The sequence below is a fragment of the Ambystoma mexicanum genome, chromosome 3q, assembly GCF_040938575.1.
Source record: "Ambystoma mexicanum isolate Mex_15411 chromosome 3q, UKY_AmexF1_1, whole genome shotgun sequence".
In the NCBI taxonomy this organism is placed as follows: domain Eukaryota; kingdom Metazoa; phylum Chordata; class Amphibia; order Caudata; family Ambystomatidae; genus Ambystoma; species Ambystoma mexicanum.
The window spans coordinates 1,204,974,554-1,205,001,600 of record NC_090926.1 but is presented as its reverse complement, the minus strand read 5'-3'; the positions used below and the strand labels follow the sequence as shown (position 1 = coordinate 1,205,001,600).

Sequence of the window (27,047 nt, the reverse complement as noted above, 5' to 3'; positions counted from 1 at the left end):
TGGTGAAAGTACATGGGCATCTTAATAGCAATGCCTAGCAAGGGCCTAATGCTTGTACACAAGCCAAAACGTTTGGAAATGCCAATGCTTGCTTTTAACAGGACTTCAGTGAAGGACAAACGGTGCTTATAAATCAAGTGGCCTCGTTAAGACCTTTTTTATTACACCAGTAGCGTGTTTACAACAACTGGAATGAAGTCATTGACTCTCACAAAACTGCTTTGAAAAAACACTGGCAGGCACTACGGCTTAAGAACCACACTGCTCCTTCATCCAGGCATATTAAACTCACCCAACAACCCCAAACCCTTTCCCCTGCCTCATTTCTTCTTCTGCAACCCTCCCTTGTGGCCAATAACCCCTTGGCTTTTATTTGCCTCGTGTTCTCACACCCCATTTTTCTCACACCCCGTATTTAACGATCTTCAGCCATCTCCACTCTTTAGGTTCTTGAGCACGAGACTCTCCTATTCATGCCCCTTAAGTGATTAAGCTGGCTAACCGTTGAAATTCCCAGGGACCCTCTACCCCAGACCAGTGCCCTAGCTTCCTGGCATGTCAATATGACCCCTGCCATTCCAAACATGCGAGTCGGGATCCAACAGAGCAAATGCCACCACTACAGCGTAATTCTAGTTGGTTCCCTTTTTTAATGCAGGCCTAGCATAAGGTTTTCTTCCCTGCCTTTTGATTCTTTGAACCTTACCAAATCATGAGCGCACTTTCTTCCCTTTGTAGCCCTCTTAACTCTTAATTTGCCCTACCTTTGACTTATTCCTCCTGGCTACCGAGCCTGTTACCTAGAGTGGAAAGTATTGCTGTGATCGATCCTTGAGCCGGCTCCATGTTCCTAGCCCAGAGTGTTGCCCTACTATTGTAACCTTTTTGGAATTCCCAACACTGGTATTTTTAAGTCCCTTCCCTGCTTGGCCTGTATCGTTCCCCTTTCCACCTTGCTATTCTCTATAATGTTGTGCATATGTCTTGTACTAGCCCTATTGTCGTAAGATCCCCTTAGAGATCTTACTAAAATACCCCTCCCCCATAGCCCTCTTACAACTGGTAGCAGCGTGACACATTAACAGTATCACTTGTATGATGTTCAGAAACCTATACCTCATCTTGCCCCAACTTCCACTGCAACAAATACAAATTTTCTCCCATCACCCCACTTTATTTTTCTCAATTATGACTTTTGTTACCTCCTCCCTTTTTCTCTCTCCTTCCTACCCCACATCGTCCCCATCTTACTGTTCTATAAACCTTTTCTCCACAAAACTTGCTTTCCCCATAGTCGACTTTGCCCACCTTGTGATTCCGTATTAGGAACTCTGCCCACTTTTTTTAGTCCCTGTCCACAGAGGCCCGGCTGCTCATTTCCTTCTAAATGTGTGGCCGTTAATCGCACTTGCTCACCCTGAAAATAAAGCCCAACTGCAACTCAGCATTAAATTAATTAAACCAATCCATAAATGACCTTCGTCCAGCAGCGTGTTTAGGAGAGAACGTGCTGCTCCTCCCTGTTTAACCTGCAGGCGGTGCACTTCAGCTGCAATCTGCATATCGGTGTAGTTGCTAAAACAACTAATTATCCATTTTTACTTTTGAGACCTGATCTGCCTCTGATTGCTGGATCAGATCCTTGATCCTGGTAAACTCAATATTGGACTCCCATAATGCCCTGTTATTGGGCATCCCAACTGGCCAGTTACATCGCCTCCAGGTCGTGGAGAACGTGACTGTTCGACTTCTCTACAGTCTTCCAAGATCTGCTCCGATCTCGCTGTTTCACAGAAACCTTCATTGGCTCCCAGGTCAGTGTATTCATGGAACTGCCCCTAGCTATCTTGCTTTAAAAATCTCTTCATTGCCCATCCCGTCAATGTTTCTTGACCCTTCCCTCTTCTCACTTTGTGTACTGCAGTGAGGGAAGCCGGTCCCTGGGCCTGGAGCTTGTTGGCTGATGATCTCAGGAAATTAAATGTCATTCAGGAAGAAGCTGAAACCTATCTTTTTCAGTAATTGCTCCTTTCTCCGATTGGCTGTACTGCTTTCATCTTTATTGTGCCTGTTTTTTTTTACATTTCGCCTAGATTCCGTTTCTGCTTGGTTCCTTATGAGTATGCGCACTATAAATCACAAAACCAAATCGGACTTGCAAGAGCAGTGGTCCCTCCTGCCGTGGGCCGTTGTCTAGTTGTCCCCCTCCTTTCCCCTTAGAGGGAGAAGTATGTAAGAATCTAAAAGGACCACTCCAGACCTCCTTCCGCTTTGTAACATACTAGTCCCCATTCCTGTCCACTACCCAACTCACAACCTGTTTGAAACCTTGCCATCAAGGGGCAGTTTAATCTTACCCCGCCCATGTTTGCCCTTTCACCTTTACTCGCTGGTAAAAGTACACACTACGCTTGGCATGGCATTTATTTCCCCCTATTCGCTCATCCACTGGTGCTCTATTTATATTTTCCGTCTTCCCTCTCAACCCACGTTACTTTGCAAACTGAATGGTAGCCCTACCTCAAAGCCAAGGTCGGATTTTTTTCTGTTTCTTTTGTTTTTCTTTCTTGATCTTCGAGGGAGGGTCCAACGCACTAGAATCCGTCACTCGCCCCCCTGACAGTCTTGAACTAACCTCTGACTCGGATTTCATCTCACTTCCATAACTGAACACATTCTTTTTCCCATCCGTGCCCTCCCTTCCAGCAGCTGAGCAACCTTCAGACATTTTTTTAAAAAACCTGCACTTCTTTTGTGCCGCTGCCCAGCAATAGTAAATATCACTTCTCCTGGCCAACCTGTAGCTTTGTACAGCCAGGTGTCAACGAAGAAATCCGAAAATGGAGGAGGCACTCCGATAACCCGGGCGGTGTCCTCCTCCTAAATCTTCCTCCCCCTCCTCAAAGGAGGGGAGGAAAGGCCGAGCGCGGGGAAAGCCCGCGGAAGGGGGACAATGGAAAGGGGCGGAGTTACCCCCCTTTAAAGCGGGTGGGTTCCCACTGCAGGCATCATCCAGCCTTGGCAGTGGGGCGCCCGTCTGCCACCGAGGACTTCGTTTTTCCACCCACCCACCCTACAAATCAGGACAAGCAGGAGGCCTGATCGTCGACGTCGCAGGACGGCAGGCGGTGTGGCGGTGTTTGGGCAACCAAACACAAGAGACAGATTCCGGATGAGCCAGGAGAATGCGGGAAGGGTCTTCGCCCTTTCCAGACCAGCGCCCCTTGGGAGCCTAAACGGCAGGGGCGTCTGGGGGGGAACAACAAGGGCTCAGCTTCCCCCAAGGAAACGGCACTCTCCCCGCCCACAGATACCTGCAGGGGCAGGCGAGGCTCAGACGCAAAGGGTTGGGAGAGTTGGGCCTATGATGGACTTTTGGAAAGCAAGGGGGAAGCAGGTTTTGGACACGGAGCGATCGCCGCATCTTCCAAAGTATTTCCACTAATGTGTGCAGTATGTTTTATGATTTTGTGGAAAATAAATCTGCGGCCTTTTATGCCAAAAAACTAAGCAAGGCTCATGTCCCGTTTTTCTGGGGGGAAAAGGAGGAATGAGCTATTGCTATGTAATCGGTCCAAAATGGACGGATGCACGGTTATAGGGGTCGCGTTTCTCGGTCCAAGTCACCGAGTCTCCTGTTCTCCCAGAGCCCTTTACTTTTGAATCCACCCCCTCCATGAGGTCGCAGAGCGGGCAGGCAATAACCCTCCCTTTCTCACTGAGGCCGCCCCCGAGGCACCCTGATTACAGTCCCTATTTTAGTACGGGCTGAGCTGTGCAAGCACTTGCATAATCCACATTTGACTCGGCGTTCTTGTGCAGTAATTGCAGTTTATTAAGCCAGGTGTATATGTCCCAGAATGCAATGTCATGAAAAGAGCTGGTTTCGCATCTCAGTCTGATAGGGGCTCATTTGAGGTGTCATTGACGCTGGATTATAAATGTCTGATAGTTACCTGGTCACCGCTTGATAGCTTGTTATGGATGATGTATTTGCATGCAAGAGACGACATCGCACATAGCTCACCCACCTAATGGTACGCACTGAGCAAGAGACGGGCTGTTTTTAACCAACTGACTTCCCTCCCAGCTCTGCTTCAAATAATATGTAGTCCAAGGCAGTGCGCACAGGGGAGCAAACTAGCAACGTCCCACTTCTACTTTTGGCAACAGGGGCAGGAACATCACTTTGCTACCGTCGTGATATTTACAGGTTTCATTTTCTGACATTCGAAGTGAATCGAGTTCTGTGTGGCTGAAGAGGAATTGACTTTAAAGTAATGTACGTGAACTGCACTGTAGGTAATGCAGTGATTTTTAGCACAATCCGGCACCTACATCTGAAGTTGAATTTTTGGGAAGTATAGTTCCGCTTCTTAAAGTAGAACACAACTAATGTTCCTGAGATTAAAGCGCATCTAAAACCTATGGCTTTTTGCTGCTGCTTCTAAAAAAAAAAATGTGCTGTAAAATGCACTGTTGACCAGTGTTGGGGAGAATTCTCATTTCTGTTCCAATTCCCTTCAACCTTAGAGAACCCCAGCACCTTTGCTGGACTTTAGGACTTTTTAATTTTTACCAATGAATGAGACCTCATGTTTTTTGACCTAATTTTGATTGTTTCCTTTGTTTTCAGAGTCTGACAAACTCCATAGGCATCTACTTTTTGTATCGTGACACACTGCACCATCAGTGCAGTGTCGAGTGGAAATCCTTTAGATTTCTCCTAAGGTTTAAATAACTTTTTGGTGAACTACTGTTCCCAAGAATAGGAAAGTTAAATTGACTTTACTTAACTTGTCTCTTTGTAGGTCCAGCACACCCCATCTTATGTGGAGGGCTGGAGCTGTTACATTGTTCATGTTACCCTCACTACTTTAAATGGCTGGTGGCAGTTGTTTAATTATCCTCCCAATGTGCTTTTCTACCGCAGGCTAAATTCTTAGCTACAGTATAGCACCTATGGGTGACCATTTGTGTCAAAGGGGCCTTGTCTTTTTTTCGCCATTTTCTCTTTGTATGCTCTTCCTAGGATTTTACTCTGCGCGCCACACCAGGTTTCAGCCCTTTGTTCATTTTGCCTTTGGCGGACTTCAGTCCTGAAACCCGCCTCTGGCTCCAGTGTGTCTGGAAAGGCAGGATGTGAGGGAGGTTCCCGAAACTCCCCTGTCCTTTGTCTGTAGGAGTGCATGAATGCAACCACTCCTGATTGACGGGCTGGCTGTACTTGAAGTACAGCCACCCTGCTGTGTGTTTGACAGCCTAGGCTGTGCCTGAATGGGAGAATCCTGATTAAAAAGCGAGGGTTTTGGGACTAGAGGCAGTTGTCCACTGGGAGACGCACTATGAAGACACCATAAACGAAGCTTCCTGTATCCTCCTGGAAATTTCAATTGGCTGGTGAAGCCCTGCTGCTGTTCTGAAACCTCTTTCTGATCGACAAACGATGCTCCGGAAGGGACGACATCTTCCCTTGGGTTAGTGGGACCAACTAACCCAGAGACTTACTCCACTGGACCATCTTCCCCGACTTGCTATACTACTTTGCTGCTGCAGGAACCGAGTGCCAGGGATCGAGAAATCCGTAGCCGAGTGAAACGGCTGAAATCTGACCGGAAGTTGCAGGAATCTCCTAAGGACCCTCCAGAAGCAAGTCAACTAGAGCTAGAGTCCCCTCAACCAAGTGCAGGACTCAAGGAGCGAATGAAACCCAACTTTTATCTGTGAATCTCAGTGTTGCTGTTTACCGCACGCTGAAACCGCAAAGTGCTGCTAATATGAAAAGAGCCAGTAGCTGCCAACTACCTCCACATTGCTGCGACAGGAGTCCTCCCGACGTCCTCCTTGTCCCCACGACTGAAGCTCAGGAACCTAGGATCTGCATCACTGCAACAGGACAGAATCAAGCTGGACCACTCTTCTTCAAACCATAGATACTGTTTAGACTTGGGGTACTTACCTCAGTGTCTTTAGCTGTGCTCTTCTCAGTTGAGACTTGCAGTGGCTTACCCTTAGAGTTGATTCCAACCCTGCTTTTCACAAGTGTAACAGCTTGTGACTTTAAAAGTGATTTCTACAAAACTCTCTAACTTTGCAAGACATTTACTAAGGTGCTCCTTAGTGTGCTCTAATTGACTCTGGCTGTCCTGGCTCCCTGCAGACTCTTATAGTCCATTGACTTTGATATTTCTGTCCCTCATAGGTGCTAAATCGTTTTAAACTGTTATTGCTGGGAAAGGCTTGTCTAGATTTCATTAGAAAGTTTAAGTATACTAACATGCCCTGAGAACCTGTTTAACCTTTTTCCTTCCTTCAACCTTTCCTTTCTGCAAAGTATAACTATTGATATATGAATACCGTTACTGTCCTCGTGAATGAAGTCCGCTCAGGGTGTAGGACTTGTGTAATAAGCATATCCAAAGAGTATCCACTAACTTGTGTTGATTCTGGAAAAGTATTTTAAAGTATACTTTAGTGTTACATATCTTGTCCTTATTTAATGAACACTTATTCAAAAATTGATGTTAAATAACTATTTATAACAACCTTGAGTATAAGGGTTACTTGTATTTGTGAATTCCATTGCTACAGCTCACATTTACCCCTCTTGAACTGGACCTGGCTTCTCAGTCACACTACCATCTTGTGTAGTACATACCTACACCAAGCAGATAAGTGTTGTGTAGTCTCAGTGTTACTATACCAATTCTTAAATAACACTGGTGGCAGGCAGTGGGATTGGCGTAGAGGGGTTACAACCAGGGGAAGGAGTGGCCTGGTCACTTCCACTTTGAGGGTAGGGGTGCGGTCATTTCTACCTCCATTGTGAAAAGTAACGTTGTCACTCAACCTACAGCTCAATTTCCTAGTAACTGCTGTGAGCAGAAGGGAAGCTTTTAATTTTCAATTGAACATTTTGACAAGCCAGTAAACACTCTAAAAGCATACTCTTGGATGACCTACTCAAAGCAAGGGACCACAGAATGGCAATAAATAAACCCATTTAAAGGAGTCAACATATGGCTTTAGAACGTGTTTCAATTTGAAAATGCATTTTTTGTTTCATATTAAATTGTAAGCAGCACTTTTACCAAAGTGTGTGGGCAGTATGTAGGAAGCTTGCTTTTAAAGTAGAGGGACCCCCACCCCAAAGATATTCCTGGCCCATCTATTCCAGTGGTGTCTGCATGGGTTTCTTTTGGCCTAAAGCAAACTAGGGGGCTATTTCTGGCTGGTCGAAAGAGCACTTCTAAGTTGTCTGGTAGGGATTCACCACTAGATCTGGGGGCCATTAAAGCCTTTCAGTGGGCGATCTTATCCCAGGGCTGTACCTTGACTTGGCTCAGTTGAGAGAAGGGAGCTGTGTTGTGCTCTGACAAAACCCTGGAGAAAAGGGTAATACCCTCCTACTTATTTCTTTGATCCTTAACGACCAGGTTCTTTAGTTGGTGTAGAGTAACCTCTCGACAGCCAGACCAAAACATTGCACTCCTCTAGGGGAATAAAGGCTCAGTGCACCCTTTTGTGTGAAGAACAAGAGCTTTAATTTGTTACACATGAAAAAGGCACATCAGGCTATTATAAATCCATTGCCGTAGAGATCTCTCCCTTCTTCTAGGCAAACCCGTTATAACTGAGTGTTCGCTATACAGTATTCATCCCCCACCCTCATTGGCTACCACCTATTTACATGCTAATGATCACATATAGTCCCCAAGTTTATTGGTCGCATCTTCTCTGGCTCCAACATCTTTGCCACACGTGGGTGACTATCTTCACCTTGGTTCACTGTAAAAAGATACATTTCTAAAAATACTGCCCTGAGGCTTAATCACGTGATGTGCACCTGGTCAGCAACAAACTCAGTGGTGAATTTCGACCTCCGTCTTGAACTTGTGAATAAAGCATCCCTTTTCTCATCCCAGACACATAGGCCCTCCCATCATAATCTTAAAAGCGTTGGCATCATCCTTTCCTCTCCCTGGTACAAATCAGACTTTGTTGTCCTCTATTTCCTCCCCCCCACCCCCTTATCAGATACCCCACCCGTTGGACAGACCTGGATGTCCCAATAATCAGTCTAAATAGTGAAGGATTTCTGGTAATTCAAATTGGATGGTCCTTATCCGAGTGGCCGCTAGTGTTCTAAATCTCTACTCTTGTTTTGGCAGCTTGAGACCTCTGCCCTGGCTTCCATGATATGATGTATGATCAGGCATTTATAACATGCCTATACACAAGTGTTTCAAGGTGCGGCAAGGGAGGGGGAACAGAGGGAAGACTGAGAACAATCTTACCAGGCCAGGTGACATTGAGATGAGATTGTGCAGGGGAGGGTGGAAAGTGCGGGGGAAAGAGGGAGGTGCAGTACGTAGGATAACAGTAAAAATAAATCAAACAATAAATAAAGGGTGCGGCCAGCTGATGGCAAGTTTTGTTATGTTATAAGACTTCTACAGCGCCCAAGGCATCCGCTAACTTCAGGGAACAAGAAGAATAGACCTATAATCAGATACTTTACATGAATGTGTTTTTTTGGGGGGATTTTTTTTCCCCTCTCCAATACTTGGGGCAACTTGTTCCATGCGTACGCCACCAGGACTGGAAACTAACGACCCATCCCACGTGCTCTCTTGGCACGTTCTCTGTCAAGAGATGGGTGGTAGTAGATGGAAGGTCTCGGGTTGGCTTGTATATAGAGACCTTTTCCTTGAGGTAACTAGGGGCAGATCATATATGCACTTATGGCATAGGGTCAACAATTTAAATGAAATCCTGGCTGATATAGGCCACCAGTGCAATTCCTTCCTGGCAAGGGTGGTGGGTTTGTTTCGCTTCATACCATACGAACAGCCGCATTTTGGATTTTTCGAAACTTGAAGATGTCTTCCTTACTAGCGCAAGTGTAAGGGTAAGTGCAGACATCAGGTGTCAAGTGCTGGAAGGGGGCTAAAGGGATGCAGAAACAGCCCCTCAGTTCAAGGGTTGCCAGGGCGGCAGTGCAGGTGTGCAACTGGAAGGGGGGGGTTGCCTGGGCCCGAGACCAGAGGGTAGTCCGGTAACCAGTGCAGTTTCAGCCAGGCGATCAGCAGGGGAGAGGAGGAGAGAAATTGGAGGCAAAGAGTAGGGTCTTGAGGTGCTTCCAGAACCGTAGATTGTTCTCCTCGTTTCAGAGAGGCTGTTCCAGAGAAAGGCCCATCCGAAAAAAAGAAGAGATCTACCACCAACTCGTTGCTTGGAGAAGCGACTGACCCTGAGGGAGTTGGAGGCAGATGAGCGAAGAGCTCGAAGGAAAATTTTAGGAAGAGAGAGTTGAAGGTATTGCGGCCTCAGGCCCCAGGCCCCAGAAGGCCTTGTGGACAATGCAGAGGGTTTTGAACTTAATCCTCACAGCCACTGAGAGCCATTGCAGAGATTTCAGTCCTAGAGGGATACAATCCCTGGGCTTGAGGAAAAGGACCAGTCTCGCAGTCCTGTTCTGGATGAGTTGCAGAGGGCAGAGAGTAGAAGCAGGCAGATTTAGAAAGATCCTGTTGCAGTAGCCCAGCCTGGAGAGAACCAGCGCTCTAGAGACTGTGAGCTTCTTGCGGGAAAGGAAGAATACCTCTGAGGCGGTGCAGCTGTAGTGTGACTTCTGAGACGTCCGAGATGTGACGAGGGAAGGAATCGAAGATGACTGAGGTGTTTAGCCTCACAGGTGGGAGCAGGAAGAGGGCCTATAGATGCCGGCCAGAGTGATTGGAAAGGAGAGAGCAGGTGTGCCGATGAGTAGAATCTGTCTTGCTGGCATTAAGGCAGAGATCATTGGCGGCAGCCCACTCCTGGATAGCAGACAGTTGGAGATGAGATGAGATGAGAGGAGAGGAGAGGAGAAGAGGTGGCGGAAAGGAGCCTGAAAATGGGGTCGGTAAGAAGTGCCAAGTATTGCTTGAACAGCCAAGGAGAGAGGTTAGACCCCTGGGGAACACCCCAGGTAGAGATTGAGAAGAGGAAGGACCCAAGTTGCACCTGGGAGGGTCGATCAATGAGGAAAGCAGTCAGCCAAGCCAGGACCTGATCAGTGATACCCAGGTTATCACGGAGACGGTTGAGCAGGGTTGCATGGTTGACCGTGCCATGGGTTTGTCCTTCACAACTGGCCACAGCCCTTACTCGTAGCGGTCCACTCACATTCCTTTCCAATTTCACAAAGTTCTAACAAAGTGTGTCTGTGTGTGTGTTTATGTTCCCCATCTTGCCATGGGTGGATGCGCAATATTCAACCGCAAGGGCTTGTTTCGTGCACTCAACAGTCTGCAAGGATTCAGGTCTACCTCTGGATATGGTGTCAAAGAGCTCTTCTGTATGTATGTCGTGCACGTGCAATATGCCCACCTGAAATTCTATGCAGCTTGTTGACAATTTCCTATGAGAAGCGTGCCCTGTGTCATGGACCTGTAACCGTAAGTCCTCCGCATCACCCCCCCATACCCGCATATGTGTGCATATTGGTTCACTTTCTGCAATTAAAATCGTCTTGGAGGGGTTGGGATCTGAGCGTGCATCTCAACATAAGAAAAATAGGACAAGCTATCAGGCCCCTTTTAATTAAGGCTGGGCTGTGACTCCTGGGAGTCTTTTTCTCCCCTTCTGTCTGGTCGGCCGTTACCTGCTATTATGTGGCCCGCAGAGTATTCTTTGGTCACACAGATGTATACAGTATGCTACCCAGAAAGGGCGAGGGGGTGGTGGGCTGCTGTATTCTGATTAACTTCTGAAAAGCACGTAGGTGACTTAAAGTTGTTTTTTTGTGTCCCCCTTCCACGTACTGTGCCCGCACCCCATACGTGTGCGTGGGGGTCATTTCCCTTGGGCGGGGGGGGGGTGCCGAGTAACATTGAGTACTTGGACATATTAACACGGAGTTTGGTTTTTGAAGACCACCTGCTGTATGCCCTTTCTCTTCGATTGTACCCCTCCTAGTGCTCTGGAGTTGTCTATCGCTCTACAAATTCCTGAAGTACTTTCAGTTTCCATGCAGGTTCTACCATTGGCACCAATGCTGCTATATGGGATTTGTTAAGTACATGAATTGTGAGTTGCACACATCTTAACCAGAAGGAAAGTTGGGGAAACAAGCTGTAAACAATTGGCAGATTCTCCTTTATGTACAAGCTGTAAACAATTGGCAGCAAGGTTGTAGATTGATCAAGGACACTGAACACCTGCTACGCAGTCCCTCCGAAAGAGATGTCTGTTCATTAATAAGTACAGTAAATTATGCAGTGTTTCCATTTTCCAATCCTTCTGCATTCCTATTCCCAATTCATGATTGGTTCCGGCCAGTAGGTGTCTCTTGCAACACCTATACACCTAAACTATTGCATTGGAGTACAGCTAGGGAAAAATGGCATGGGAGGATGGACACAGCTTGTCTTGACTTCCCATGGCCATGCTAATGCCTATGACCATTCTCACGCAGTTCCTGCCCAAAACAATACCTTATGGGAACTATTTGGCCTCACTTTATTCCAGCCTTACCATCAAACCTTGCACTCGAATGGCCTGCCACTGTTTTAAATTAGTCTTCTGAGAGTTAATGCCTTAATTGGAGTTGTAAAAAAATGACTGAACCAGGCCTGCCTTCAACCACTCGATTTATAAGCAATCTGTGTGTCCACTGAAGTCCCGTAAAGACCAGCATTGACAAAGCCAACAGTTTTGGCTTGTGTACAGGTTAGACATTTGCCAGGCACTGCTATTAGATGCCCCAGCATCTGCTACCATGAATGACCGTTTAATACCAGTACAGCAGTGACTGGCTTGTGTCTTTCCCACTTTCCCATGCTTACACAAAAGCCCAAAGTGTTGGCATTGCCAATGCTTGTTTTTGTATGCTTTCTGGGCCCGTACAGTGAATGGGTTATACATTGGGGTAGACATAAAATGTCTTATTTATGGTACTTTTTGTAACCTTTAGTCCATTTCATGTGGATACATTTACTTGGCAGGTGATGTTGCCTGTGTTTGCATTAACTGTGGAATACCAAAATTGGAGTTTGAACGTGTGGAACATCATGATGACAAAACTAAACCTATAAATAAAGTTAGAAATTCTGCTCTATATCCATAATTTGTGTATAGATATGGTTGAGGGGGAATTTGCACTGTTAACAATAACTCTTTTGGGTCTCTTTGTCTAGAAAAGCAGTACGAAGCTCGTCCGAAGTTTCCAACCTTACTGTGTATGTATCTCAGGACTGTACTGGTAAGTGCAACATATGCATGAAGACTGTTCAAAATAATTTCAAGCAATGTATTGTAGGAATTGCGTAGGGGTGAACCAGAAATTTAGCACACTGCACCTTTCTGTGACGCAGTGTGTGTTTGTTCCACAAACTTCTTTTGTCATTTGGCCTAAAAGAAAGCCTCATCGTCTTCTGACCATGCTTACACAAGGTTTAATGAGGGATTCATGCCCACGTATATCTGACACATATTAACATCCTATTAAATACAGGAAATGTGCAGGAGGTAGTTGTGGAGTGTTTGAGTAACCTGAGGCAGTACTCACTTTTTTCCCTCCCATGTATCTTCCTCTCGCATGGCCAGAGAAAGGCCATCGCTCTTGGATCCTGAGCCTTGGCGTGGATATGCAAGGGAGGATCATCGGGGTGCAAGAGACTTGGGAAGGAGACGTCCTTGGGTGAGACATGGTTGCCCCGATTTCCCTTTCATAATGAGTCCTCTGTCCCTCAATCCTTTATAGGTGCCTCTTTTGCCCAGACCCCTGCGCCTCTCTTGCCCAGACCCCTGCGCCTCTCTTGCCCAGACCCCTGCGCCTCTCTTGCCCAGACCCCTGCGCCTCTCTTGCCCAGACCCCTGCGCCTCTCTTGCCCAGACCCCTGCGCCTCTCTTGCCCAGACCCCTGCGCCTCTCTTGCCCAGACCCCTGCGCCTCTCTTGCCCAGACCCCTGCGCCTCTCTTGCCCAGACCCCTGCGCCTCTCTTGCCCAGACCCCTGCGCCTCTCTTGCCCAGACCCCTGCGCCTCTCTTGCCCAGACCCCTGCGCCTCTCTTGCCCAGACCCCTGCGCCTCTCTTGCCCAGACCCCTGCGCCTCTCTTGCCCAGACCCCCCTGCGCCTCTCTTGCCCAGACCCCCCTGCGCCTCTCTTGCCCAGACCCCCCTGCGCCTCTCTTGCCCAGACCCCCCTGCGCCTCTCTTGCCCAGACCCCCCTGCGCCTCTCTTGCCCAGACCCCCCTGCGCCTCTCTTGCCCAGACCCCCCTGCGCCTCTCTTGCCCAGACCCCCCTGCGCCTCTCTTGCCCAGACCCCCCTGCGCCTCTCTTGCCCAGACCCCCCTGCGCCTCTCCCACTCTACTGGTGAAAAAGCATTGACCGGAGCCAAGTGAATTCAAGGAACTGTATGATATGAGGAAACTAGCATTGGCAAGAGCCAGGAGAAAATAAAGTGCAATAAGGGCATGGTGGCCCACCAAGCCATGATACAATGTCAAGAGGATGTGATGTATGTGAATGAATCAAACACTGTCCAGATGAATGAAAAGAAGAAAGTAAGGTGTCTGTTGCGTGACCTACAATGAGTGGACTGTGTTGTCTGACAAACCGCGCCTAGACGGAGTGCAGCCCTATATGGAAAAGCCACTGCACGCACCTACAAAGAAGCTTGTGTTTGAATTGCAAACACTTGAAACACCTTTGTATAGGCGCGTTATAAATTCCATATCATAAAGTAACTTTTATGTGATTTGAAGTTAAGAAACTGAACTACATATGTGAACTGGTGCAGTTAACCATATCGTTTGTGCTGGGAAATTGTTGTTTTTGGAAAGTTGAAACATTTGCGTTGTGAACTATTTTGGACTTTGGGAAGGGAAAGCTGATCATAAGCCAGGAGCGAGAAGAAGCTCTGAACTCTTACTTGAACACGTATCTATTTGGATGCTGTCATCCCTTACACATTGTATATATTTAGACATTTTCTTTGGACTTCCTGACAAACTATTCTTAGTTTTCTTTAGGTAGGGAAATCCCACCTTCGCATAGGAAAAGTTGGACCATATCCCATCCTACATCGTTTAGTTAATACGTTTTTGTCAAACTTTAATCTGTTGCCTGTGTCTCATTCGTGAAGCCCTTGCAGGTGCTCCGATAAGGCATTTCAGACCTGCTTCACCAGGAAAAGGGCGCAAAGGGAAGGGGTGTCACCATTTTTGCACTAAAACATTAAATACGGAATCCTTGCAAAGGAGGGAGGGGGAGACATGAGAAGTGGCACTTTGCTTGGGGTGCATAAATCCCTGCAACAACTGTGAGGACTTTTGGTTAGAGCCACTTGTACATTGTGCTTTTTCCTTGGGGGGCTGGTGGTTGTACTGAACTCTTCTCCAGAAAAGCCCAAGAACTAATCGGGAATTTGACTCTGTTGTGCCAAACTACAGTATATCCAAAGAACAAGCCAAAGATCTCATGGCAAGGCCGTCTTTGGGTAGTAGGCATGCACAATAAATGTGAAAGTGCACAAGTAAAATGTTAAACTGTGAAAATATTGCTGCTGCCACCAGCTTGTCTTGGGCAAATAGAATAAGTAACCAAAAAGGTGATAAGTTATAAGGATACCAAGTATCCTAATTGTACTGGAACGTGGTGTGCAGTTGTAAAAATAGAAGAATTTCATAAAGAGCTAGTTTCTCAGTATTGACAGACTTGGGGACTAGACAGTTTCTTTGTAATAGGCAAAAGGCAAGTTTAGTAAAGGGCTTTACTTCACTTTGAAAAGTTAAGACCAGTTCAAAACCTAAGCAAAAAGAAGGGATTTCTTTTGAAAATCTATGGCGGAAAAGGTGCCAGAAAATCTCTCCAAACAAGGAGCAAAACCAATGATCGCTTTGGAGATTACAAGGCACTTGAAAAGACAGCGGATGTGCATGGAGAGCAAGCTAGCATGTTGTCAGTAGGTTGAAGTGGGGAGCGTCTGGTGAGGTTGTAGAGTGTGGGCAGCAAAGTTGAGGACTCTTGTGTAGAGCGAGAAAGGTCAACGTGTAGACTTATTAATAGTCCAGTTTGCTGAGCACAAGAGGCGATATTCAAGTATTTGTAGAGTGAATAGTAACAAAAGGACACATTTTCCCAAATATTCAGGTTAATGCGAGCAACAGTGGTAGTGATGAATTGTTGCTGTCGTAGCTTGCTATCAAAGAGGATCCCATGAATCTGAGCCTTGAGTGCAGTAGCAAGAAGGTCAGGCAGGAAGGAGATGGGGATGACATTGGAAGCTTGGATAACATTACTTCTGTTTGAAGAGTTCAGCATGAGGTAGCAGAGAGCCACCGGGGGGTGGGGGGGGCAATTGCAGCTGTACAGTTTGTTCCAAGATGGCTGGGATGAAGAAGGGGGGGGGGAAGGAGAAGAATATTTGAGTCCTCAGCAGAAAGGTGATTGCAAAGGATGAGAGATCTTCCTAGAGCCGTGGCATAGAGGGTGAAGAGCAGGGGTGGTCGAAGGACTGATCCTTGGAGGCAGACAGGGAAAGGGTGGATCAGAGATTCCAAGAGATTTTAAATTAGCTACTTTCCAGGTAAGGTCCAGAGTGAGGAGGAGAGGGGAGCTGTTGACATTGTTAAAAGCAGCAGAAATGATAAAATGGATGGGTTGAATAGACTTTTGGGTGGTGAGCATTAGAGAGAAAGTTGGAGACCTTCATTAGTGCAGTCTCGGTGGAGTGTTTACTACAGAAGTCAGATTGAAGTGGCTTTTCAGAGCCATTATCCTCCAGGTACTTGGTGATCTGGTTGGAGACCACCAGCTTATGGACTTTTGAATAATGGCGAAGCCGAGACACTGGGCGATAGTTTGCTGGGAATGTGTCAGCCAAGGGTTTCTTCAATAGGGGTAAGAAAGTTACAGATTGTGGCAGGGAAGAGTCCAGCGGGGAGAGGTTAAAGGGCTCAGACATGGGCAGGTAATTAAGACTAATTTTTTACCATTTGGGGAGCAAAAGGGTCGATAAGAGCGTATAATGGGTTGGCACTGCAAAGGATGGGTGGTAATTCAATAGGCGAGGTAGAAGAGAGTAAGTTGAGAGTAGAAGAGGTGGGGGAGAGTTGGTGGACAGAATGGCTGAGCCAAAGTGCTGAGCAAAGTCATTAGCAGGAAGGGAGGAGGCAATGGATTGGCTTGGGAGGTGTGAGCAAAGATTGGTGGGTAGAAGATTTTGTAAGGGGGGTTGCAAATTAGGTGTGAAGTAGGAGGAATTGACAGTGCAGGGGTTAGGGCAGCGAGGGGTTTATTTTTTTTTTTCTTCTTTTTTTTCAGACTAGGAATAGGGTAGATGTCCAGAATTTGCACCAGTGGCGTAGGTCACTGCACATGTTTGTTTTGTGGGTCTGAATGTCACTTGGTCCAAGGCTGAGGATGGGAAGTTGTGAATGTGCGAGCAGGATAGATGTGGTGAAATTGGGTCATAAATGCATAGTGTAGAGAAAGCGCAGTCAATGGAAGAAGCATGAATAGGGGAAGGAAATGGCGTGTGATCTCGCATCAACAATGTAAGGGGCAAGAACGTCCTGCCTGGCTTTCCAGAGTGGGGAAGGCTGGCCATCGATGGAGTTGGTGCGGAAGATTAAAGGAAATGCTGCAATGTATGCTTACTAAAGGACATCTTGTGCACGTTTCATTGAACTAGCATTCTGTGCCAATCTGAAGCAGTTAAAATGTCCCAATGTGCAGCCCGGCTTCCTGTGCAATTGAGGTTAGAACTGTAGCAAGGAGAGCTTCCTGTTTAGCCACAAGCTTATAACTTTCTCAGGAAGCAGTGAAGCACTGTTCGTGTAATTTGGGGTTAATAGAGGTTGTGGGACAGGCAGGTTACAGGTACCTTGGATATCCTATTGTACTGGGTGGTGTATACTTCATAATAGCAGGTCCTAAGTGACCCGTGGGTATTTCCTGAAGAGTACGGTCTTGAGTTCCTTCCTGAACTGAAGGACTGGAATGCTGCTCCAGTAGTCTTGTGCATTTCGAGAGAACTCCCATTTTCTTTTATTTTTGCGGCCGAGTTCTGCTACTTGGCAATGGCAGATGCAGATCAGATAGATTGTCATTTCAATAGAGATACAAGTATTCTTCCCACAATAATGATGAACACCCCGAGCCCCCCTTTACTGGAGGAATGTTATAACCCTTCCTTTCTGAAAAGCAAGCTATTGACTTCCCCATATTCCTTGAAACAGAATATTGTCCTACAAACCCCAAAAGCCCAGAAAAAAAATTCAACTATACATTTTAATATGTAGGAGTTATATTGTGCAAGTGGTAATCTGTGTGGTAGTTCTGCACACAAGTTGCATTACTAAATGTGTTCATTAAGATCAATTACGTACTGTGAGCAGGCGCAGAAAGCATAGCCAAATACCTAAAATAATTGTCACCTCCACAATCCAATGCAGAAAGCGTCATGAAAGCTGCTGCAGCTCAGTTCATCACTGAGAAAATGATCAATCTTGTTAGGCTACAGTACAGAAGGATCCGCAAAAGTGATGGTACAAACCAAGAAGAGGTTGACTAGGAGCTGTTATTACTTTAGATTCCCCTCCACCAAACTGCTCTGTGTGCTTAAGTACAAAGGGAAAAAGGAGAGGCAAATGATCAAGGAGTGTGGGCGAGCAAGGAAGAGAAAAAGGGAGCACAGTGGACATGGTAACATGGAGGGAATAGAGTGGGAAGGCAGGGGGATGCGGACCAGCCCCATTACTCCGGTGCCGGGTGAAGAGAAGCGTTTGAATGGGGAGCGGCAATAGGTAAGTAAAGGAGGGTGATGGGGGACCCTGCATGGACTGTGCTCCATTACACAGCAGGATATTTCTGAAAAAGTCCTGGGCTTCACAAAGTAAGGCATTCTGCCCTAAACCATTGCAAATACATAAAATGTGCCAGTTTGACAGGGCACAACAGAGAAATTGGGTGCCTTTCTAGAGTAAGCTGCTGGACAAAATGGACCATAGAGCGACCATATGCAATCTCTCATTTAAATGTTTGAAAGTCAATCAGTAGGAAACCTCTCTTGCAATTCAGGTGCACAGTCTTGTGGCTAGATATTTAGACTTCGAACATGCGATACAGGTTAGTAACTTTATGGAACTGGCATTGCCTTTAATGTGTGACACCACCAGTGTATTTTATGGTCGACCGGGTTCATCCTGGGAAAACTGTTGGTGTACTCTGCTCGAGGAATACCACCGGAACAGGATTCATCTGTTGCATAGATTCTCCTCTGCCCATGTGTGAGAGGGGTACGATGACACTAGCCAGCAGGGGTTCTCCTAAATCCAACTGACTATCTCCTAGTGAACAAAGTGAAGGAGGAAGGCAATACTCTGAGGGGAGCAGAGTGGTTAAAGGTGCAGTAGGTCAGGGGGGGGTGGGTTGGAGAGGGTAGGGGTGTGGAGGACGGAGGAGAAAGTGGGGGGTGGGGAGGACGGAGGAGCAAAGGGGTGGCGGGGAGGGGTGGGGAAAGAGGGCAGGGGTAAAGGGGGCTGCCGCACAGTTCATACCACTACCGCAGTCAATTCAGAGGCGTTTTCAGCCTTCTTTGCTTAACCTCAATCTTACAAGGGAAGTTCACCCTCGTATTGAAAAGCAGTTCAGACCAGCCTCTTCCGACCCATTGTACATCAGGGGTCAATTAAAGCCTGACCTCTCGTCTTGACAACCACAAGAAATAGAGTGTGCACTCCCTTAGCCTCTGCTGAAGCCCCTCCTGAAAAGGAGAGCAAGAAAATATGTACCCTGGGCAATGATGTAGCTTCATCGACTGCATACCAAATGAGGATAGCCAATAACACCACGCTCTTGGCAAGTTGTAATTTCCACAAATGGGACGAAATCGCACAACAAATCGACTCTGTCCCAGAGACCCTTAAAACACAGCTTTTAAAAACAGTAGCTGAGGGTAAGCAGGTGGCAAATTGCATCCTGAAGAATAATCTGGACGCTGCCGATAATGCAGGCCGTATAGTAGCTCAGTGTACCCACATTAAGCGCCATGCATGGCTGCGACAATCCGGCTTCAAACTAGAAACTCGGGCTACCCTGATAATTATGCCGCTCAAACCCAATGCCTTAATTGGGAAAGCAGTCGAGGAGGCACTGAAAAGTGCTAAAGAGGAGTATGACACCCTCAAGTCCCTGGGACAGCAGAAGAATAACCCTTTGTGCAGAGAGGTGCATTTAATACATGCCACTTTCGAGGACAAAACTCCCAGCGTTCCGCTAACTACAACCAGGTCGGACAAGCTCCATCTTGGTGTTCCTCGCATGGTCAATTCTCCCAGTAAAATGTTCAGAGGGACAAAATGTCAAGAAGTAGAGTTAGATCCTCCTCCACCAGAGGCTCCACCTCACCAAAGCAATGACCACCTGCTCCAGGTCCCCTCCCATGCTTCTCCAGTAGGAGGTTGCATTTGTCGTTTTACCCATGCATGTGGGGGGGGAGGTTTTATCACATCAGACAAGTGGGTACTTTCCACCGTAGCAGGAGGCTATTGCATAAAACTCAAACATTGCCTGACCACCCACAAAGACAGACCACGCAGGAGGAACAGTGCATTTTGCTAGAAGAGGTCAAAGCACTGCTAGAAAAGGAGGCCATAGAGATCGTCCCGGCAAACCAGGTAAATAATAAATAATAAAAATTAAGCATATATATATATAGCGCTACAAACCCTCAGGTATCTGAGCGCTGCTTATTACCCACGGTGTGTGGTGCTCGGCTAAACAAGTGTATCTATTCAATGTACTACTTTGAGTCAAAGAAAGACTTTAAAATGCGCCAAGTGCTAGACCTCAAGCCACAGAAGTTTCGCTTGACCACGCTACAAGAAGTAATCCCATTAAAACAAGGGGACTACATGGCAACATTGGACATGGAAGATGCATACTTTCATATTTCAATGTTCCCAGCACACAGAAAATGCCTGTGCTTCAAGATGGCAAATCAGCACTATCCATTCAAGGTGCTTTACCTTTTGGCATAGCCTCTGCTCCAAGGGTATTCACAAAGGTATTGGCGGTAGTGGCGGCGCACTTACGCAGACACTCATTCCCCGTGTACCCTTATCTGGATGACTGGCTGATAACAGGGGATTCCCCCCCCCCCCAAATTTGCAAGCAAAATACCCGAAGAACAATCAACCTTCTGTGCCAGTTGGGGTTCTCAAATCAACGAGAAAAATAGTTGAGCCTCGTTGCAAGTCTCACCAAACAGATCTTAGGAGCTATCATAAAAACAGAAGTGTGGCTAATCTTCCTCTCAAACGAAAGGGTACAAAACATACTGCTGCAAATACCTCATTATCTGGCTGGTCGCCAAATAACCGTATGCAAAGTTATGCACCTGCTCGGGATGATGGCTTCATGCATTGATTTGGTTCCACACCTACGATTGCGCATACGCCCAATGCAAGAGTGGTTAGCGAATCAGTGGTCTCAGGCAAGCGGTCAGTGGGACGATCTAATGAATGTTTCGCTATCACTAGTACAAGCACTCCACTGGTGATCGAAATCAGTTAAAAGGGAAAGCCTTTCACAATCCTCCGATACAAGCGATTGTTAAAACAGACACCTCAATCTCTGGATGGGAGGCCACTACCTGCACCAAACTGCACATGGCCTGTGGACACAGATCACAGCCCAAAACCACATCAACTTTATAGAACGACTGGCAGTACTCAAATCCCTGCAAGCTTTCTAGGTGCATCTGACAGGCCAAACAGTGCAAGTCCACACAGACCGCATCACTTCCATGTTCTACATAAACATGCAGGGAGGCACACACTCTCCAGGTCTGTCTAGACTCTCACAGAAAATGTGGAAGTGGGCACTCAAGCAGTTCCTAGTGTCAACACAATACAGGGAACTCAATTCTCTAGCAGACTCTCTAAGCAGAGATCCTCTAACCATGGAAAACGAGTCGAAACTCAACAGGGGAATTCTAGAAAATGTCTTCTCTCTCTGGGGTTATCCTCCTTTAGACTTGTTCACCACAAGTCTAAACGCACAATGGCCAGACTTCACATCCAGATTTCCCCAACTCAAATCCCATGTGAACGTCCCGTGGATGAGTTTGTCAGGGAAATTTGCTTGTGCCTTTCCACCAACACCACACCTGAGCAGTGTGGGCGAGACAACCTTTGTTTCCACCTCTGCTCAAACTGGCGATGTGCGAACCAATCAAGCTCCTGTGTCCCTACAACCTGCTATCCCAGCACAGGGGGACAATGTTCCACCCACATCCGCAGTCTGTGAACTTGGCAGCTTGGCCCCTGATGTCATAGTTTGGACATTTTAAAATGACCTCAAAGGTCTATGGAAACCATCAAGGAGGCATGAAAACCTAACACCAGGCACTGTTACTTAAACAAACGGTAAAGAAATGTAATATTGTGCCGATCAAAGGATGTACATCCTATTGAATGTACTCCTTCACACATTCTTCACTACATGCTCCACTTACTAGAGACTGGCCTAGTATTTAGCTCCATCGTTCACGAAGCGGCTCTGTGCGCGTACACCACTTCACAAAGCAAGGTGTCCTAGTGAGAAGTCCCTGTTAAGGCTTTCATGGAGGGAGTAAAGAGACTTTAACCCCATCACACCCCACATCTCCAACCTGCCTCTAGGTTGGGATCTCAATGTGGTGCTCTCAAGGCTCATGGGTCCTTTCTTCTAGCCTATGCACAAATCCAGCCTCAAACACCTAACGTACAAGGCAGCTTTTCTAGTAGCCATCACCTCCATAAGAAGGGTTAGTGAGCTACAAGCTTTGTCAGTGCAAAACCCTTTCTTTGTTATCCACAAGGAAGTTGGTTCTAAGAGCACACCCTAGGTTTTCACTAAAATTCATATCCAAGTTCCATGTTAACCAATCGATTGAATTACCCGCTTTCTTTAAAAATCCTCCAAACTCGGCTGAGAAAAACCTCCATACAATGGATTTAAGAAGGGCGGTTCTGTACTATGTAAACCAAGCAAAGCCGCGAAGAAAAACATATCAATTGTTTGTCTCCATAGCACCTGGCAGGGAACGTGATAAAGTTTCAAAGAACACCATCTCCAAATGGATAGTGAAATGCATACATGCCTACCTATCAAAGATAACTTTGCCTTTCACACCAAGAGCTCACTCTACCAGAGGTACAGCAGCTACTTTGCCTTTTATTGCAAACATCCCTCTAGACGCCATTTGCAAAGCAGCTTCATGGAGCTCCGTACATGCCTTTACTCAGCGTTACTGCATTGACTTGCATTCTAAAGCAGATTCCCGGGTGGGACAAGCCATGCTAAAACATCTATTTGCTACCGTACCTTCTCACAACCAATCTTCTCCTGATACTGCTCACTAGTCTATGCATAGCATGTGATCTAAGCAGATCCACAAGCCTCAGAAGGGATACTGTGATCATATTTCTGATGCTTGTATCTGCCTAGATTCACATGTGCCCACCCTTCCTCCCCTTGGAGTAGTAGGTGCATAGATGTTCTCTGGCTTTATCAACTCTTATTTGCTTTATTACATCTATACTCGTGCTACACTTAATGCTACCTCATTTCAGAAACAAAACAATATCGACCTAGACGCATGAAGGACCATTAATCCAGGGGACGTCACATTAGGGATAGTATTGCTGGCACGCCCTGTCGACGAAAAAACCGCCATGGAGATGGACAGTTCAACCTGCACTCCAAGTCATGTAAAGAAGCAGCAAGGTCCCGTTCGTACATAAAGAGCCAGAAACTTGAAACAAATTACTTTCAGGTTTATTAAAAGATACAAAAAGTGCATCATGTTTAAAAAAACCACCATAGTCCCCAAAACAGAGGCAGGACACCCAAAGAGCAGTCCTGTATGGACGTGTTCGCGCTATACACAGCGCTTGTTCACCAATGGGGGGAGGGGCTCAGCATAGTATAAATAGCAGGGTAAGTCCCTTCATGGTTTCTACTCCTCGGCAAGTGGATACCTGTAAAGATAAAATAAAGGCAGACATCTTGTAACGTAATGGGAAAGTGTTTGTGCCTAAAAACAAATGCATGCCATTAGGACACAACCCAATCACAAAAACACAGAGGTAACTGAATAAGTAAAATTACCCGAGCTAAAATTTGTAAAAGAGTCACAATTGTTCATACAGTTGCATAGGTTATAAAACATACAGTGCAAAATCAAACCAAATAGTGCAAATGCTGAATGGCAATGAAATAATGGCAGAATGCAACAGCTTCAATATGACATTGTTAAAAATGTTACAATGAGCTAAAATCATCTATCAATTGTGTCGATCACAGTATAAACAGCACAAGATAAAAGTAAAGTGCAAGTGCATATAAATGACAGAAAAATTCTTCAGTCAAGATAGCAACCTGAAACAGTTAATATACATTTACTACCTCGTCCCATTATTTTAATTTTGGCTGACGCCATTTGCTTATAAGTTTAAATGTAGTTACTCTTTCTGTCCTTGTCCTTCCGACATCGACCAATTCATTGACGCGGTGGAAAAGACCTCTTACAGTAAGAGTGTGGGGCGGTCATTGTATAATGCATTTTCCCACCCTTTACCTTTTATTGCCTGGCTGCCTTTCCCAGATATGGATAAAACACCCTTTAAATTCTTCCCCACGGGTAATAAAAAATGTCTGTGGATCGCCAAACAGAGTGTGCAACCTGTGTCTGAACCGCGACACGACAAAGTCCACTGTCGAGCTTGCAAAATCTTTAAACCTAAGACCGTTAAAGATCACAGGACCAATCGCTGGGCCTATCGCGACCTCGCCCTGCATGGCGTCATGGACGATGAGGGAGCTTCCAGTGACTGTAGCATCGCAGTCTTTTTGGATGGAGAGGGCGATGGGGAACAGCCAAGCTCCAAGTGCAAGACCCTGGAAGACAGGCCGGCGGCTCTGTTACGGGGACGACACCCGGCGGCAAGAGCACTTGCACTTCACACGCCACTAAGCATACACCCTGCAGCAATCTAGGGGGAGATCTGTAGATTCCCTGTCCTGGGCACTTGAGGTCCCGATCGCCCCATGACAGACCCCATAAACCGAAAGACGCTGCCCATAAAAGCACATCAACCGAACGTCGGCAGACGGGGCGGAGGTCCTTTCCAAAACCGAAAGTCGACACATTTCTTTGCAATCGACTGTAAAGTCTGAAAACACTGTCACATCTGGTTAAACATGTCCCTTGAAAGGCTACACGTCCAAGAAGTCTTTGTCCAAGAGTTCTAATCACAAGTCTCATAGGGACCAAGACTAGTCTTGTAGGGACAAGTCTATCGCTTCTAAGGAAACTACCTGTCCCACAAGAAGAGGGTTCTTTGGCTGAGGCCTTACAGAATAAGGGCCTACCCATACCTACACCTTTAGCTAAACATTCAGCACAAGTCCCTGCCATACCTTGCCCTGGGGTCATCCCCAGTTCAGCCCTATGGACGGCAGAGTTCGAAAAAAAACTTCAGGCTGTCGAACATTTTCAGATTACACCTACTGCTCCGGCTTCCAGCTCTCAGCCACTGTCTTCATCCCAGCCACCAGCAAAAAGGTGTTGTACTACTGCCGACCTTTATGACATTCATACAGACACTCAAGGGGATAATGAGGACTACCAACACTCTGATCAATACTATGATGATGATGGTGATGATGATAGTGATGATGAAGAGGCAGAGGTGTATACTATGTCTTCACCAATTCAACAGGATTCCCCAGTGCCTGATTCTGAAAAGGTATGTAATCGGCCCCAATTCAACGACATATTAATCGAAGCAGCTGAGCACTTCGGTATTCAAACACAGGAGACTGAGCAAGGCAAAGATTTTATCGAAGATATCCTGGGAGACAAGAAGGCTGCCACACAGTTCATCACCATCTTAAAGTCTGTCCAGAGAAGAATCCAACCTTCACTGGAACAACCCAATCAAACACTGGCAGTAAACCCGCGGTTAGAAAAAAACGTTTCCGCCCAGTGCCATCTGAACCTTTATGTATCTGGGGACTGCGTAAACCGGATTCGCTTGTTATAACTACCCGAAAGAGGGCAGGTACACCACTAGCCTCTTCAGAGGCTCCCCCAGATGAGAGCAAGAAGCTCTATACCATGGGAAGGAAAGTTGTGACTTCGGCAGCGTTTCAAACTAGGATCACCAACAATTCTACACTGTTGGCGGGCTATGATTGCCATATATGGGATGAGATTATTGCCCTCAGTGACTCTGCTCCAGAGCCTTTAAAGTCTAGACTTGCCCGAGTAGCAGCAGAAGGCAAAGCCACTGCCAGCTGCATTCTAAAGAACAACCTCGACGCTGCAGATGAGGCGGGCTGTATTATTGTGGAAGGACCCATTATCAAGCGCCACGCTTGGCTACTCCAGTCCGGCTTTAAGCTTGACTCTGGCAACATTACTTAACATGCCAGTGGAACCGACCGGGTTAATCGACAAAGCGGTAGAGGACAAAGAGGAATATGATGCTCTCAAATTCCTTGGGGAACTGACTAATAAACAACCTGCCCATAGGGGCGGGAACAATTTTCAGTTCTCTTGGGCAAAATTCCCAAAGGGGCTCCGGATACGAACAAAGATTTATCATGGAACAACCAGGGTCAAGCGTCCCAGGGTTACCCAAGAGGCCAGCGCAGATCCCGCAGCCGGGGGAGAGCCTCCACATCTAGAAGTGAACACCTCCCAAACAATGACAGCCCGTTACAGGTCCCCTCCCATGCCACCCCAGTAGGGGGACGGATTTCACACTTCACCCACGCATGGGAGGGAATAACCACAGACAAGTGGGTGCTATCAACAGTAGCGGGAGTTTATTGTGTGGAGCTCCCCCAAAAAATCATTAAACCATCAGCTCATCCTGATGAAAGGTCCACGCATTGCTTCTCAAGGACGCCATCAAGACTGTGCCATCCAACGAGGTAAACAAGGGTATTTATTCAACATACTTCCTTGTGCCAAAAATAAATCGAACTATGCGCCCAGTGTTAGGCTTGCGCCATGCAAATACTTATGTAAAGCCACAAAAATTCTACAAGACAACGCTACAAGAGGTAGTCCCCCTGCTAAAGCGGGCGGATTAGATGGCAAAGCTGGATATGAAAGATGCCTATTTTCATATTTCGATGTTCCCAGCGCGCAGAAAACTTTTGGGGTTCAAAGTAGCAAACCAGACCTACCAATTCAAGGTGCTTCCCTTTTGAAAAGCTTCAGCTCCAAGGGTATTCACCAAGGTACTGGCGGTGGTGGCGACGCACCTGCGCAGGGAGGCAATACGAGTGTACTCCTACCTGAACGACTGGCTGATCACAGGAGAAACACCCCATCTTTGCAAACAAAACATGCAAAGAACCATAAACCTTCCAATTGAGATTCTCAATAAACAAGAAAAAGTAAAGTCTTGTAGTAAACACAACAAAACAGTTCCTAGGAGCTGCATTAGATACAAGAACAGGCTTAGCCTTTCCATCCATGTAAAGAGTGCAGAACATGCTTCAGAAAATCCCCCAGTATCAAGCCGGTCTCCAGATAAGCGTACGCAAAGCAATGCGTTTGCTAGGCATGATGGCATTGTGCATATATCTAGTCCCACACGCACGTCTGTGCATGCGACTGATGCAGGAGTGGTTGGCGAAACAGTGGTCTCAGGCAATCGGTCAGTGGGACGATCAAGTGGTCGTTTCGCTAACATTAGTTCAGAACCTATCTAGTGAAAAAGAGAGAACCTGCTAAAGGGGAAAACCCTTCCACGATCCGGAAGTGCAAGTGATCGCTACAACAGAGGCATCACTCTGGGTGTGGGGCTCATTACCTTGACCACACAGCACATGGTCTGTGGACTCTCATCATGGCACAGAACCAGTATCAACCTGCTGGAAATACTAGCAGTATTCTAAACACTTCAAGCTGTCAGGTGTCTTGCCCCACGTGTGAATCATTATTATGCTACAACATTTGGTGCTGTGGGCTTAGAAAATCCAAGATGGT

The 27,047-nt window shown here is 46.6% G+C and overlaps 1 protein-coding gene across 2 annotated transcripts in view; it reads left to right on the top strand.

The window, feature by feature from the left end:
• Positions 1–27,047, top strand: part of ATG4D (autophagy related 4D cysteine peptidase) — a 276,305-nt gene that overhangs the window by 142,996 nt on the left and 106,262 nt on the right. For both annotated transcript variants that reach the window (XM_069604074.1, XM_069604075.1), the window contains exon 6: positions 12,183–12,247. In XM_069604074.1, the coding sequence (XP_069460175.1) occupies positions 12,183–12,247 (65 nt within the window). The remainder of the gene's footprint in view (positions 1–12,182; positions 12,248–27,047) is intronic.